General features: G+C 44.0%; 1 protein-coding gene across 1 annotated transcript; it reads right to left on the bottom strand.

Moving 5' to 3' along the window:
• Positions 1–4,438: 4,438 nt before the first annotated feature.
• FAM217B (family with sequence similarity 217 member B) lies at positions 4,439–16,601 on the bottom strand. The gene is made up of 4 exons (XM_084854306.1): positions 16,112–16,601; positions 13,367–13,475; positions 13,179–13,264; positions 4,439–9,255 (listed from the first exon to the last, which is right to left on the bottom strand). Exons 1-4 carry the CDS (start codon positions 16,225–16,227, stop codon positions 8,064–8,066), a joined length of 1,503 nt encoding a protein of 500 aa, XP_084710432.1. The 5' UTR covers positions 16,228–16,601; the 3' UTR covers positions 4,439–8,063.
• Between the last annotated feature and the right edge of the window lie 308 nt (positions 16,602–16,909).

Below are 16,909 nucleotides of genomic sequence, written 5' to 3'. Positions count from 1 at the left end.
AACACTAAGGCTTCATTCGACCTCCTTTCCTCACACACATACACACACATATGTTCACTGGATGCGCCCAATCTCGTCTGATCTTGGAAGCTAAGCAGGGTCAGCCCTGGTTAGTACTTGGATGGGAGACTGCCTAGGAATCAGGCTTCCTGCATGGTTGCCTGTTGGTCTTGTAGCCCCTTCCAACCCTATGATTCTATGATTTCAAGTACTCTGATCAGCCATTTCTTGACTGTAAGTACCACTGCCAGTTTCGAGTGCTAAGAATAGATAATCTTATCAGCAATAACGAATGGAAATTTCATGGCAGTTTGTCAATAATGGTTTAATAAAATACACAGCGGATATAGTGCACACTTCCCCAACCTGGTGCCTTTCAGATGTTGTGGACCTCAACTCCCATTAGCCCCAGCCAATACAGCCAGTGGTCAAGAATCCTGGGAGGTGTAGTCCAAAACATCCAAAACATCTGGAGGGAACATGTTGGGGAAGGCTGAGCTAGCCTATTGACAATCCCAGTGATTTGAGTAACAGTGCCCAATATCTGGGACCAAGCTACCTGAGCAGGTGCAGTTTTCTTGTAAGAGTTTAGACTAGGAGTTCAGTTTGGGGCTATGGTCTTTGAGGCATGACCTCTGAAGGCTAGCGAAACCTTTGGATCCTCCACTCCCAGAGGCTGAGAAAAAAATCTGCTCAGCAGTTTGACAGAGAGAGAGGGATGGCAAGTGCCCAAAGTCAATACTTTTTGACTCACATATTGAGGCAAAATGTCTCCACTATTGCCACAGGCCTCTGGGACTGGCTTCAGGCAGCAAACATCCCTTTCTGAAGAGCCCATGTATTTTTTACCCTGACCTTCCACAAATACGTTTTTCACTCCCAATTGTTTTCAAACAAAGACAAATTGATGCACTCCCCAAACTTCAGCTAATATTAGTCAGAAGTGTTTGCCCTGACTTGCTAGAGCAGATGCTCTAAAGATCCACGTTGGCTAATGCTTATTTCTTCTTTTCCTGAGAAAATCAATAGTGTGACAACCTGTGTTTGTACAATTGCTCCACGCTTGAGGGAAAGGTGAGAGATGAGCTTAGTGATTTGGAGAACATTTTGGTAGTACAGTTTAAGTTATGCTGGTGGCTGCAGTAAATGAAACACCCTCTGGCATTTATGGTTTTAATTTCTGTGAACCGCCCAGAGAGCATTGGCTATTGGGTGGTATAGAAATGAAATAAATAAGCAAATGTGTAAACAAGAGCAGCTCATCTGTTATCCTGGGCAAGGATGATAATGCAGCCACTTTACATGCATTTGGCATCTAGCTCCCCACATAGTGTTTCTGTCTCCTGCATTTGACAGAATAAAGATGGGAACTAACATGACTCCAAGTGCTTCCATACAACATTTCCACTGCACACAGAAAAGGAGGAGTCGGGGAGAAGGGCTCTAGGACTAGCTTTCCCCCTGACATGCTAGTTTTCTATTTGGGGCGAATTATAAGCCATGTGTACCAGGGCCAGTGTCAAGGGTAGGCATGGTCAGGCACTGGCCAAGGGCCCACACCCCAGCAGGGGCCCACTGACAAGAACCCCCGGGACTTGCTCCTCCACGTCCATCACTGCAACCTGCTTGTTCACCTGCCTCTTGCTCCGACCCAGATGACAGTGGTGGTGAGAGGGAGGAGCAGCAGATGCTACTGCCTACTTGCTCCCTGGCTCTCTGCCTGTCAAGCAAGCGGCAGCAAAGATGAGAAAGAGGATGAGAAGCAATAGCAGCTGGCAACAGTGGCAGTGAGAAGGCAGACTCACTGGGCGAGGGGGCCCATTGAAGGTGGGTTGCCTCAAAAACCTGGCACCAGCACTGGTGGAAACGGTCCGCTTCTTTCTGTACCCTGCATTATTTTCCTTCCCAATCCATTATGAGGACATGTCTTCTTGTCTCATGACTGTTACGTTTATTCACAAGCCTAAGAGTTTTATCAAAAATGTTTTAGAAGCTGAAGTACATCATGTCTATTTGACAACCCTGATTTCTCTCCACTTTCTCAAATAATTCTCTCCAAAGGCTGGTGGGGCAGGATTTCACTTTGCAGAAGCCATGTTGATTCTTCAGCAAGTCTTGTTCTTCTATAAATGTAATATTTCTAGTTTTAATAAGTTTTAACCTTTTAGATGGGATGGCTGTTAGGTTACCAGGCCTGTATTTTCTAGTTCTCCCTTAATAACTCTGGTAAGGTGCCAATTTTAGGGACAAGTTGTAAATGTATTTTATGTATTTTATTGCTGTAAGCCACCTTTGGATGGCTTCTGCCCTGAAATGCGGCCAAGAAATGTCTTAAATAAGAATTAAAAAATGGATGTTAGACAGAAGATCAACAATTTTCACATTTGGTTATTTAAGAACTTGATGGACTTGTTAAAATTTTAATTTGCAATTAGCCTTACCCTAGATTTTCTTAGATTCTGGTGTACAGGGACACAGTATTGTAATATACTCAAAGCTGTGTAGATAATTAATCACCAGGGTTTTCTGTTGTATGTCTGCTCTGTGTCTTCAAGTTTTAACAGGTTCAGCTTCTGCAACACACAAGCTGTCTTTTGGGAAGGTTTTAAAACATTTATAGCTTTCCAGACTTATGTTTGAATAGTAAATCTTTTTAGAAAACAAGTTACTGTGATTAAACCTAAAACAGGCAAAGGATTTTGCCAACACTGGACCTATTGCTCTAATGTTGAGATTGCATGATTTGCCTGTTGAGAGTTAATGTAGCATAATGGATAAGAGGCTGAGCTGTGAACCAGACAATCCTCTGTTCAAATCTTGCCTCAGCCATGAACTCATTACATGGAACTAGGCAAGAATCACCACTATCAATAATCCTGTAAGCTTTCCAAAACAGTTGCAGTTTTTTAGGTGCTTGCCCACCAGGTATTTCAATTCTTGGAATCTAATGCAATTTGTGGGGAGACTTTTAACTGTAGCACTCAGAACGGAGACAAAACACCACCAGTATCAACTTCCCTGCAGCGTAAGGCTAGAGTCTCCAACTTGGTGCCCATATACACCGTTCATGGCACCCACCAGGCCCCATATTCCTCCTGTTGTTGTTTTTTCAATTTCTTAAGATTTAAAAAAAATTAACCTGGGAGACAGTCACACTGCCAAGTGCTGCCCTCCAGCAGCATCTTTATTTGGGTTCAAAGGAGTGGTTTTGTGTTTTGGAGCTCAGACCCACCTCTGCCTTGTACTTAAGTACTTGGGCAGCTTATTTTAGGAAGCAAACCACCTAACCCGTGCAGGGCGAAAGGAGTGGTGAGGAGCAGATCTCCTTCTTGCTCCCCCAGCTAGGCTTTCGCGGCTAGACAGCTGATTTCAGCTGTCTAGCCGTGGGACCTTGGAGTGTGGGAAGCAGCGCTATGACACATAAGATGCGTCATACTAGATTTCCAACTTCCCTATCCCGCCCCCAGGAATGCCCCATTTTTGCCGCTCCACGTTGCTCTTATATGTGCGGAGCGTGGGGCCGATCCGTGCTGCCTGTGAGGCAGTGTAGGAGGGGGTCAGTTCTCCAGGAACCAACCACAGAGCACGGGCTGAGGTCAGTTCACGGGAACCGACCTATCCTATGGCCGTCTAGACACTGACTAGCGACCATAGGATTGTGCCCTTAGTCTCTCACCAGTTTGCCTTCTGGGAAATGAGTGTTTTGTGACTGCCTACGTCCACCACGGTAGCCATTTTATGATGGGCAACTCCCCCCCCGCCATGGCAGCCATTTTGTGAGAATACCCACAGCACTTTCCCAAAATTCCAAATGTGTCCACTGACCCCGAAAGGTTGGGGACCACTGGAGTAGGTGTATGGGTGGTTACTGGCATGAGCTATGAACAACCAAGTTCAACATCAGTTCAACTGTGAGTTCATTGGGTAGCCTTAAACAAGCCATTCCAGTTCAGCCCAAGTGGTACGATGTATATGAGAACAGACTACCTTATAGGGATTGGTGAAAGGATTCTTGAGATGACTATGTGAAATGCTTTGAACATTTAGGGAAAGTGTTATATAAATATGACATATTATGATTAGCTTTAGCAAATATCACACCAGACTTTAGCAGGCATGCATTAGACATAGCTATTGCCTGCAGGTTCAAAAAGAAGTTCCAAGTCGGGTGATCCCAAACCCCTACACAAAATATGTTTATGGGGGGGGGCGGTTGAGAGAGAAGGCTGAAATTTATTAAATCTGGCCAAGGCATGCTTGAACCTACAGAAAGTTTTTGCTATTCACAGTGATGATAGTATGACTTTCAAACAATGATACGTATGAGCTTCTGCAATCTTCCAGGAACACAGTTACGTCTAGAGATGATTTGGAAAAACATGAAGTTAAAAAAAAGTTTTCAGCCATTCCTGAGAATGTGACATTTCACAATGCAGATACAACAAAATAGCTTATTTTATTACTATTTTAATGAATGTTTTAATGTTACAAATTCCATGCTATTAGCTATTATGGAGTTTTGGTCAGGCAATTGGGAGAAACTTAGAGAAGGCACCATTCAGCATCACAGTACAAATTCAACCGAAAAAGATGAACCATCTCTCTCTCTCTTAATTTGCTTGTTTATCCTTCTTTTAAATAACAGCTGCCAGAAACTGAAGAGTCATATAAACTTGTATTATCACATAGAATTATACTGAAATTATTCTACAGAAGAGGTAAGGAAAATGTTTTAACAGACTTTACATAACTATATTCTGCTTTCCAAACACAAAAAGTATAACCCTAGTTCAGAGCATCTGGGGGGTGGGGCTTGCCTATTAACTCCAGAGGAGAGTGCAGCTTTGCATGAACAAAATTATGCCTCTACAGATCTGGTCCTCCACCGAAGCAAGTGCAATAGCCCTTGAGGACTGGAAAGCTCCATGTGTGCATCAGAACCTATACAGAGGCTCAAAGGGCCATGATTTGAACATATTATATCCATTGCTAAAATAGTTGGATGAAGCTATCCATCGCTCTGAATCAGTACTTCTCTGAACTGCATTAACCATGTCTCCACAACTGTGGAGTTCCTTTCTCCTGAAGAGCTGACAAAACATGACTATCCGTTGGAAGCACTGTAGACCTTCAATTCTGGCCTTTCTAAAGCAGCTATAGAGATGGAATGAGGTATTGCACTTTAAGTTTTATCTGTTTTAAGCCAATTTTAAATGTTTTTGGATGCTTTGGGGTATGCCAAGCATACACATGGCTACAAATATGGGTCAATGAGTGAATGTGTTAACTGAAGGCTGAAGCATGCATTGTGATAAGTGCAGAGCTGCCACCAAAAATGGCAGCTGTGTGTCTAGTTCCCCCTTCATACCATGTAGTAGAACTTGCCTATGTCTCATCGTTGCAAAAGTCTTGCTTTTCCCCACTCCTGTTCCATACTATTGACTGCCAAGGGCAGGTGGCAAGGAAATATAGATCATCATGATGTCAGAATACAAGGTACATTCTGCTAGATATTATGGAGGGGGAACTAGATATGTGGCTGCTATTTTCAGCAGCAGCTGCATGCTTACCATAAAGTCTTGCTTAAACCTGAGGATGTGACCATGCAGTCTTCAGACCACAAAGGAGAGGCCAAAGCCCTGTCCACACATCATTAATGTCTGTCTGCAAATCATTAATGTGTGTCCCAGAGTCTCTTCTTTGTGTGAAGGCATTGGGTTTTTCTCATGATCGTAATGCTTTTGTGCGTGACAAGTTGCTCATATGTCAGACATCAACTGTGCTGATCCTTGTTCAAGTGGTGTGTAAAATCAGCATCATACAACTTCCAGGTTTAGAGTTGCTGAGGACATTAATATCAATAAATACCCTTATAATTCTAACATTTTCACTCCTAACATTTTCAACAGAGCAAAAAAGTGTCAGCCTTCCTTCATAGGTGCTGTATAAAATTACAGAACAGAATGTCAAGTTCTTTCACTTTGCATAGATATAGTAGGTTTAAGCCTACTAAGGTTTTGGAAGGAAAACAAAATGGTCACAAACGATACGGCAGGAACTGTAAATCAGCTGCTTAATGGGGATCCAATTCTCCTTACTCGATAATTCCAGTGTCATGCAGCAGTAAGTCCTTCAACGGCAAATGAACGAAGAATCTGAATTTTCTTTAACTTCCTGCTATGTTAGAAAATAAAGAACTGTTCAACTGAAGACCAGTGGAAGACTCTTTGCTATAGAGAAAATATTTTATGTTGGTATAAGATCAAAGATTATGAAACATGTATAATGATGAATCTAGGAGTGTGTCACATGACAGATCTTGCCAGGAAGCTTCCTATGAAGAAGTCAAATTTCCTCTAGAAACCACTCACAGTAAAGCAGTGCCAACTTCACAATATAATTAGAGCACATAGGATGCTGTGTGCCTTTGTCATGAGGAGAGATGGCCTTGCTGCCTTCCACCTTGCTCTGTATCCCTAGCCTTGGAAAATTATAACGCAGAATCTTTGAGGCACTTGGATCTCAACTGTGTTCCAAATTCATTATCTGGTTTATGATCTGCCTTTCAGCTGAGAGCTCCTATGCTCTGTGAGCAGTGTCTATTTACGCAGACCTCCTGCAGGCCACTCCCTATATGTGGTGGCTTCATTTCTTTTACACCTTATCATTTTCCCCTAGGATGGCCACTTATACATCACCAAAAGAGAGGAAATGTGTCACCCAAAAAGAGGACACAGGTTTGTATAAAATTTTGCATATGCTGATTCATATGGATAGATGCAAATGCAGAATTAGGGACTATAATTTTAATAGAGATAATATACATTGTGCCACAGTGGGGAAGACTGTGACCAGGTGACCTGTGTGTCTGCTGTCCAGGTGCTCACTGTTGATGGGCAACTTCAAGGGCCCTTCTCTCCCTTCTTTTGTTTCTTTATCTTTAAACCAGACTTGGACTGGACAGCCCTTCAAATAGACGACTGTCCTCTGTAAAGTAGGACACATGGCCACCCTACTTTCCCCCTGGATCCTTTTCTCCACTTCACCATCCCATCCCATCACCTATTTGCCCAATTAGCTAACTGGCATGAATCTTCAAAGGCACCATCACTTCAGCATGCCATGCAGCAGGTACCACAGTTCTATTAAATTGACATGGTACACAGCCATCATCCTCTAGAGTTTTCCTCATATGTCTATCCCACACCAGGAATTCTCAAACATTCTATTTAAAGCTCGTCTGTATATGTATTAAATAAATAAATAAACAAACAAACAAACGAAATCCATGTTTCTCCAACTACAAGCGCTTTAGGGGCCCTTGGTTATGACTGAAAAGTGATCCAGAAATACTCTTATAAACAAACAAATAAAATGAAACCAGTCTACACCACCTTTTTTAACAGGGAAACATCACCCCAAGGTGAGAAACTTGCATAAACTTGCTACAACTTTCAGTCTTATAAAAGTACTCCTCTGTTTTGAACTCAAGATGCACTGCAGTCAAGAGAAAGATATGCCTGTTTGAAAACTAATGTTCTTTTCTTATGAGTGCATCTCAATTTCACCAAAGGAGAGCACATTTATAAGTAACCTTGGAAGAATTATAAGGACTTCTCACCTCTCTGTGACCTTTCCCTATAAAAACTGACTGTGAAAACTTACTCCAGCAGAAAAAGGAACGTTATTTGCCTGGCCATTCCTTGTCCAGGTATTTCAAATTTTAAAAGTGGGGGAACAAGATCACGTGGGCTCTGAGCATGATTTGGCATGCCTGCAGAAGGAATCCCAGGGAAGCAAAAAGCTCCTCCCAGCAGCCCCTGCAGCGGCAGTCAACGCAAGAGGCGGGCCACTTCATTTTCTGCATTGCATCAATTTGGAAAGGGTGAATCAGAACACTGTCACCAGGCCCAATGGAACGCATGATAGGAGGGCCAGTGAGGAGTACGCGTCTCCCTCTGAAGGCCTACCTCGCAGTTCCTAATCCACTATTCTAGCTCTTTGCCATGCACAGGAAGGGTTTCTACACCCCACGGCAATAAGCATAACAAGCCCTGACAGGGTTATTTAAATTTACCCGGCGTTTGCTTCACACCATTTGCTTTGAGCTTCCTATCCGTTGAAGCTTTTTTGGAAGGAACGTAATTATTAGCATTCCCATTCTTCCTGGGATTTGTGCATGTGTGGGCTGGTAGTCCCTTGAGAGGGACTGCTGAGCCATGGCATGAGGAGGGTTGCTTGGGGGGCCTAATGTTGCCAGCTCTCTGGATCGCAGAGCTACTCTCAGAAGGATGCCTACTGGCAAGAGGCTGCTTGGCGCTAGGCCACTTTTTTGCCCCACTTCTCACTTCACGAGGCTGTCCCTGATGGACCGAGGAACCACACGCTGCTTCAGCTGCTTTCGGCTGCCCCTCATAGGGAGGAACCTGGCTGGTTCTTTCCCCATGCAACTCTCGTCTGGGACCTGAATGGCCAGTGGAGAGTCTTGGAAAGCTTTCATGGGGCGTCAATCGTTTGTTTGGCAAATGGCTGTGCAAAGATTTGCTTTTGCCAGGACTTTTTAAGGTCCAAAGGGCGCTTGGAGCAGTCTGAGGCCTAGCTTTGGCCACCTTCCCTTTCTCGGCTTGGATTGTTTGCATCTGCAGCCATTCCAGCTCCAAAAGCCGATCGATGTACGCCTCAAGGAATCCTGCTGGTTCTGGTCGCGCTTCTGATTCGCACTCGGTGTTGACCAACGCTGCAAGCCCTTTCAGGTCCCAGGTGTTGAAAGGGGGTGGGAGGAAGTCAGGGTAATAGTAGTCGGGCTGCTTAAATGTTGCATCGAAGAGGTGCTCAAAACAAAGCGGGTCAATTTCCTCCGCTCGGAGGTTGAGCTTTGGTGGAGTGCAAGGTGAAGGGGGAATGGGAACTCTCTCTGAGTCAGAAAGATCACTGGCACTGTCCTCATCAGAATCCTCTTTCAAAATTCGCATGGATTTAAAGTCAAGAAACATTGCATCAGCAGATGCACCCTGATATACAGAACTGTAGGAGCCTGCTTCATCAGGATGCCCTCCAGAATGTCTCTCTGAATTGCCTTTTTGTTTGCAATAAAAACTCTGGAACAGCACATCTTCTGTCCTGATAGAGTCACTCCATGAGATATCCTTAAAGGCAGAAGGGATTTTGCTCTGTCCAACCTCATAATGCTTTCTAACCAGAGGCTCCTTTTTTAACCTTGGTGTTCTATATGAGGAAGTGCAAACGTTTGTTATTCTATATGGGAAAAGATAAAAGTATTTATAATCAGCCCTTTTCAAATATAGGTCATAACAAATGTATGGTTACAAGCACAGCACAAAGGAGGGAAAGACAAACCACAGCAACAAATACATAAACATGGAAATGATCTGAACAAAGTAGACATAAACTATTTTATAAAGTATCTTCATGACAGCTTATATCAGGTGATCTTCATTAGAGGGTATTGTTATGGTCTCTACACAATTATTCCTAAGTTTTTCAGCCACCACTGCAAACAACGCAACCCTAGCGGTGAGAAATGTAGCCATTTCAATTCAAAGGTAGAAAATTACTTGAAAATCTGTAAAAACCGACAGAGTAGTATGTAAAACAGAAAGGAAATTGTATTTGGGAGCTTTATACACTGGGCAGTATAAAGCACAATGGGAAATTGGACTATTTCAAAGGTATGTTTGTCGCTCAGTCCCTACAACTAGGGTGGCCAGATGCAAAAGAGGACAGGGCTCCTGCACCTTTAATAGCTGTGCAGAAGAGGGAATTTCAGCAGGTGTAGCTTGTTAACTTGTTATTAAAGGTGCAGGAGCCCAGTCCTCTTTTGCATCTGGTCATCCTGCCTACAACTCTACTTTTTCTATAAACTGGGCAATTATTTTTCCACAACTTTAATTAGAAGGGCCAACAGATTACTAATATTTGCGAAAAATCCATGAATGAATGTACTGATCTTGGAGGTTACCAACTTTGTGGAGGTTATTTAAATAGGAGCTGTTATTTAAATTTAAACCTGTTCTATACTGAAGCCATTTACAGATTTTATATGCCTTGATGGTTTCATCCAGAATGCTATCACCACAGTTTTTACTGTTAAATATAAGAAGACTTTCATATCCTATTTCTAAAACATGCTAACTTACTAAAACATGGGAAAGGGGGAAGTAGGTAAGGCTGACATCCTATAGACATGTACCAGAAAGTAAGTCCCATTGAATAGAGCAGTTTTTACTTCTGACTAGACACATATAGGATTACACTGATATGTGCATAATTATTGATGGTCTGGGAATTGGTGGTTGAGCTGGGGGCCAATGGGAAGCCCCCAGTCCTTTAGTTGTCTATTTGTAATATATAGATGATATAACACAAATTTACATCGAGGTGAGTCTCACCAAGTTCCATGAAACTCACTCTGAAAAGCCCAATTCAAGATGCTGTGTTTGGTCTTTAAAACCCTAAATGGTTTGGGCCCACATTATCTGAAGAACCACTTATGAGCTGTCCAAGCATAAAGATCAGCATCAAAGGTCCTACTTTCTGGCCCACCAGCAAGAGCCATTAGGTTGGTGGGAACTAGGGACAGGGCTTTCTCAGTGGTGGCCCCACACCTTCATAACTCCTTCCCCAAGGAGATATATATACTCCCATCACTGCTGGCTTTTGAAAGCAAATTCTTAAGACACAGTTACTCCAGTCTACATTTTGTTGAATTGTGTTATACTTGTAAAAATCTTTAACAGCTGCTGGTGGGTCTCCCCTATACCCCCTCCAATGATTTTGTGATTTAAATGTTGAAATTATAATTCTATTTTCATGTTTTTTAGGGTCTTGTAAGCCGTCGTCATAAGGCAATGCTTCCTGAAAGGCAGGTTAAAAACTTTTAAAGAAATACATTAATAAATAAGAAATAAGTATGTAGAATTGCCACGCAGCCCGATCTGATGCCAAAGCAATACATTTCTGTTTAACCTATTCAAGAAAACTGTTTCCTAGCTCTTTAGCTCTAAGCTAAACAGCTTTGTGCCCTGTTGAGTTTAACCAGACCTCGGTATATTAACAATATTTCTAATCATTAAGTCATCCTATAAACAGTGGAGCAAAGGAATTATAATTTGGAACCAAAATTAAAACCTGGCATTCGTATTAGAGGAGGGGGGGGGGGAACAGATGAGAAAGAAAACACACATGTACTCATTGGGCTTCCTGGGCCAAGGCCACGCTTAAATCAGAGCCATTTAATTCATTTCAGCCGAGCTACATGTTCCCAATTATGTAAGCGAGCTCTATTCCTATTTTAGGACCTGGTCTAATTAGTATACAGTGAGGAAGAAGAAAAACACCGCACCTGGCAACTTTTGAGTACGTAAGGAAACAAAGTGGATTCTTTAAACATGAGAGTAAAGAAAGATGGCAGAATTGCCTTTTCAAGTACGGACATAGCCCACTGCTGTTGCCATGGTAATATAGTGTGGAAGTAGCGCTATTGCCCACGGTCAGAGCTGAGCTTACACACACCTGCCCCCAGTGGAGTCTGGGTTTTCTGGACACTGGCGATGTCTTCCCCATTCCTCCACATTTCAGGTCCCTTGCCTGGCCCTGGAAATGAACCCGCCAACACAATACCACCTCTGACTATTATTTTTTGTTTAACAAGTTCATCTGCTTATCACTCCCAGAATGAAAACTGTAACTTCAGGACTTCTTCCAATGCCTGTTCACAAAGGAGAGGCGCGTATGTTTACACTGGGCGCCCTCCAAAGGTTTTGGACTACAGTCCTCGGAATCCCTGACTACTTGCCATTCTGGTTGGGGCTGATGGTTGTAATAGTCCAACAAATCTGGAGGGCACCAAGTTCCCTACCCCTGATATGCACCAATCCACTTTGATGAGCTGGTTTCATGAGTCACCGAGTTCATGAATGATCTGTAAAACAGATTTCTTCAGCAGATCCCTGCAGAAGAGGCTTAGGGGTTTCTAGAAGATGCTAGCAGCAGCTAGAGCACTGCATTTCTTCACCAGGAGACATTCTTTGGTATAAATATATGGAAGGGGCAATCCTATCTCCCCTAGACAGCATCTGGGGGACATAGGATTGTTTGGTTTTCTGGATATGAGGTTGGAGACAGTGCTCGGGCCTTGAAGCTAGGAAACTGCACTCCCTGCCCCCTCCCCCTCATAGCCGGTGTAGGGAGAACCGCGCCGGCTACTTCTCCGTACTTGCAAAATGGAGCACAGACACAGGGAAAAGGGGGCTTTCCTGGAGGCAGGGAGGGGAGAAGACTGGGGTGGCTGCCTTACACCTTTTCCTGTTGCTTTCCCAGCCTCCTTCCCTCCCCCTCCACAAAGCCTTCACGAGACAGGCAGAATCACCCATCTAGCTAAAATGCAGAGAGGGAGGCATGAGGTGCTTCCCCCTCTGCACAGGATACTTGTAAGCCTCTGAGTTTGGGGGCTTACAAGTACCCAGGGTACAACCCATAGGATTGCGCCCTAAGGCCAGAATCTAAAGAGTCCCACTGACATACCTAAGATAACCTCCATGTGTGCACAGAGCTATCAGCTTCCCCTTCCAGCTGCAACCCTTCTGGACCCCACTGAATGATCCACTGACCTTGCACAGGGAGTAAGGGGCTTTAGTGGGAAGGGTGGGCCAAAACCCCTTAGTGTGTACATTGGGCAGAGCAATAGTCACCCACCACCATGTTCTGAAATTGGTTATTTGGGTAGGAATGAAATTACAAACACAAAGCCCCCTAGCTTCCACCTTTAACAGCCAAGAATATCATGGCTGATGGTACCTAAGCTCACTGAAATGTCTATGAGAAGTAATAGGGTTGCACTTCCCCCTGTCCTTCTACCAGCATAGATCTTCCATCAGGGTGACCAAACCGATATTGAAACAGAGGCAGAGAACTGGTGTCATTCAAGACTGATTGGAGTTGACCAGCAACCACCTACTTGAACACATTGTCCAAAAAGGATATATTTGCAACTGGCCAGTACTTGGAATCAGTTCATATCCTGTTTGCAAAAACTTCTCAAAACCTGACCATGCTAAGTTTTGTATTTCTTCCTGCTCGTATCCATCCCCACTCTTATCAGCAAAGTTAGACACACACGATGCCCTTCCACAATTGCAACCGTATGAAAAGAACTCTACCTGTTTTGTTGGTGACCTTCAGAAAACCGTTTTTTTTCTTTGCAGTGAATATTTGTCTGTCTGTTTTCTGTAGCCTGACAGCAAGTCTAAAAGACATTAATTATTGCATAATTGTAACTGCAATAAAGAAAAAAAGCATCATATGTCTCCAAATAATGTGTGCTCAATATGAATTTAAGAGACTTTACCTTTTCAGTAGTAGTAGAAACATTTTTTGATAGTCTGGTGGAAGATCTTACATGGGGTGGAGATTTCTTTAGTTCCTTGGCACTTGGATGGCTCTTTCCTCTGCTGGAACTAGTAATGATTAAAAAGGACTATTTTCAGAGATGAATATTTTTTTTACAAAATCACAGAAGAAATTCTTTAGTTTAATTCTTCTCAGTAGAGTGAGTTTATACATTCACTGTTTGCAGATGTTTTTAACCATGCTAGAAATTTGTGTAATTCTTCCATGGTTGTTATTCTTATAGATGTGCTCTTATTAGATTAAAAACAGGCCATGTAAAATGTTCATTAGCTGAAATGCATTACTGTATCTTTCTTTTACTACTAGTGAATTGGATGTGTGAGCATTTATACAACATCAGCTATGGAAGAGTTGCATTGCAGAGACTTCTAAACTTGTGATTAGAAAGGTTAGAACTCTCCCTCCCTCCCTATACACACACAAAAAAAGCTTGACCTTAGAAAAAGATTAATGGAAAGATGGTTATAGTTTGCTATCGTTTCCTAGCTTCTCTTCCTGCTCTTGCTTCATCAACAATTCTGGAAACCTGAAAATGTTTTCATCAAGAAGCCAAGCAAATGGAGGACAATCATCCACATTTTTGACAACCAGATGGCTTCCCGCATACGTACCCCCAGGCCTCTGACTCACACCCATGTGTCACTACCATATGATTTCCCAGACAATAATTACTCAGACTCTAAGGGCTTCCTATTATGTGTTTTCATGATGTGCAGAATAGGTTGTTGGCACATAAGTCTGTGGCCGTGAGTGGGGGTGGGGGATGGGGAAGGGGGCGAGGAATCTGCCAACAGAAACATACCACCAATGGTGTTCACATATGCAAGTATTGTCACTGTTAGATGCTGCAAGTGTTAAAAGAAAAGAAAGATGGGGAAAGAATTCTTCTTAGGATATGCATGAGGACAGAAATATGGGGGCCACACTACCACTCCCTGCTGTGGCAGTAGGTCACTATCAGGTGCCTTACAACTTATTGGGCCAGTTCGCATGATTGCAGGTTGGTTTATAAGCCACGGTGGCTTGTTAACCACCCTGCCTGTGCCAGGCAGATTTACATAACTACCCTTGCTGGTGCAGCTTGTTATGACGTCCGAAACTGGTGAGAGCGTGTGACTGGGGTGGTTAACAAACCACCCAGCAACCTTAAACCAGGCCATGGGTTCCGGATGTTTGTTAACTACCCCAACCAACCACCCTCGCTGGGTTTGGACATCACAATAAGCTGCACCAGCAAGGGTAATTATGTAAATCTGGCTGGAATGCAAGTGGCACGCACAGAGTGGTTAGCAACCCATGGCTTGTTAACCACCCTGAGATCATGTGAACTAGGTCACTGTCTCTTGCTGAATGTGTGGACAGTTGTATAATTATCAGAAATATCTGCATTCCCCCCACCCCGTAATGAAGCAAAACCCAATAAATGGCATATCTGCTTTTTATTACAATTTGAATGAATGTGTATGTTAGTGACTGAAAGCCATAGCTCAGTGGTAGAGCACATGCTCTGCATGCAGGAGGTCCCAGATTCCATTCCCAGCATCTCCACGTAGGGCTGTCTAAAAACAATGGAGAGCTGCTGTCAGTCAATGTCAACAATACTGGACCCGAGATCTGACTCCAGTATAAGGCAGCTTCCTGTGTTCCTAGACTGGTAAGACATAGATCACACAATGCACGATTAACTTATGGAATTATCTGCCAGTAGTGATGGCCATAAGCTCAGAGGGCTTTAATTAGACAAATTCATGAATTATATAGCTATCAAGAACTATTAGTTATATGGAACGTTCATGCTCATAGGCAGTATACAAATACCAGATGCTGGAGACAGACACTACTGGAAATCTGTGCCCTTCATGTCCTTGTGGACTTCCCAGAATCATCTGCCCAGCCACTACTAGAAGCAGAACGCCAGACTAGATGGACCCTGGGCTTGATCCACCAGGCCTGTTCTTCTGCTCTTATCCTCTTAAACATTTAGCAGCCATTCTAGACCTTGAACAACGTATTACTATTTACTACTAGAATAACATAAGCTCCATTTTTGCTTGCCTTTCTCATGCTCTGTGTGGTCACTCAGCTATTCGTATACAGAATGCCAGCAAAAATTTAGGTCAGTAAATTTTTCCCCTTTGAATGGAAGCTATGACCCAAGCGGATCACACAGCAAAAGTTCACAACATTGGCAGATGCATAAAAAGCTGGAATGAAACAATAACAGTGAACACCTGCGTATTTGCAAGCTAACAAGGTACGCTATCTAGTGTAATTTTGAATTATGAACTTGAGAGTTCTCCCGTTCCCTTTCCACCAATCCCCCTCGCCTGCAACAAAAACAATCCCTGAAACTTGTATTTCTATTTTTAAAAGCCATCATCGTTTAATTATAGCAGCACTCTCAACGGTGATGCCAAAGCAATGTCGCATACTGCACTACAAGCAGTGCATAAATGGCTTAGATCAATGAAATATATAGATATGAATAGATCATATGCAGCATTCGGGTCGCTGCCACAGTACTGGTCGATAACACCAGGGAACAAACGTTTGCACAGACGCAGAATACATCAAGAAGGAGACGCGTTATAGTCTTCACTCTGAACTTCGTAAAACGGCAACTCATCTGCAAACATTTAACTATCGCCCTAACAGGACGAGGTGCGGGAAGCGAGATCCTTACGTTACCATTCCTTTTCCTTTTCCTTCTCCTTCGTGGATTTCATGAACCGGGGCGCCCTTTTGCAGGCTCCCCTTGCGCAGCAGGAAGGGATAATCCCGAATGCCTGGCCCCATCATAGGGCAGTGGCACCTTTTTCTCTCGCCCTCTCTCTTCCCCACCCCGCCTTCTCCTCCCCCGTTTTTCGTTCACAGCGGCTTATGCCAGACGACAAACGAAGAGGCGGAAGATCTCCAGCAGCAGCCTTTGTGCGCGCAAGCCCAGGCAGGGGCTCTACCGCATCCTAAGGCTGCTGCAGTAAACAAACCCCGTGCATTGCTCTCCACGTGACTGCCCTCCTCCTGACGGCGAGCGTGGCTAAATAGCCGCTCTCGGCTGGCTGCCAGAGACCGTTGTCCTCGCAGCCCCTCCCCGCCGCCCCTTTTTGCTTGAGACCGCTGCATTACTCATCCGCCGGTCGTTCGCCATGGCCCAGAGCGGCTCCGGGTCGCGCGCGCGCGCTCCCTCCCCAAACCTTCCGCGCCGGGTAGGTTGGCCAATTCAGTCGCAAAGCCTTGTGGGTCCCCGAGAGACCCACGCAAACCTGTCTGCACGGAAAGGAGGCACCTTCGTAGGCGGCGGGCCAAACCGGCGTGGCGCAATTCGGACCCTGGACGTAGCGATCTTCTTTTAATGTGTGTTTCAAATTTAACAGTACACTAAGGGCACAGTCCTGTTGGGGTGGGCGCAAGGCTCCGCACTCGGCGGCTCACCGCCATCCATTGGAGAGCCAGAGAAGCGACGGAGGCAATCTTCTTCGCC

The sequence above is a fragment of the Heloderma suspectum genome, chromosome 4 (genome assembly GCF_057233095.1).
Source record: "Heloderma suspectum isolate Gila_16-S chromosome 4, 16-S_ref, whole genome shotgun sequence".
Lineage (NCBI taxonomy): Eukaryota > Metazoa > Chordata > Lepidosauria > Squamata > Helodermatidae > Heloderma > Heloderma suspectum.
Note: the sequence above shows the minus strand (reverse complement) of the source record. Positions and strands in the feature narration are given on the sequence as shown.

Coding starts and splice junctions, on each gene's coding strand:
- FAM217B (XM_084854306.1), bottom strand. CDS start 16,227: ATGATGGGGCCAGGCATTCGGGATTATCCCTTCCTGCTGCGCAAGGGG. Junction 13,476..16,111: donor AAAGGAAAAGGAATGGTAAC/GTAAGGATCTCG, acceptor AATCATTACTAG/TTCCAGCAGAGGAAAGAGCC. Junction 9,256..13,178: donor GAAGGTCACCAACAAAACAG/GTAGAGTTCTTT, acceptor TTTCCCATATAG/AATAACAAACGTTTGCACTT.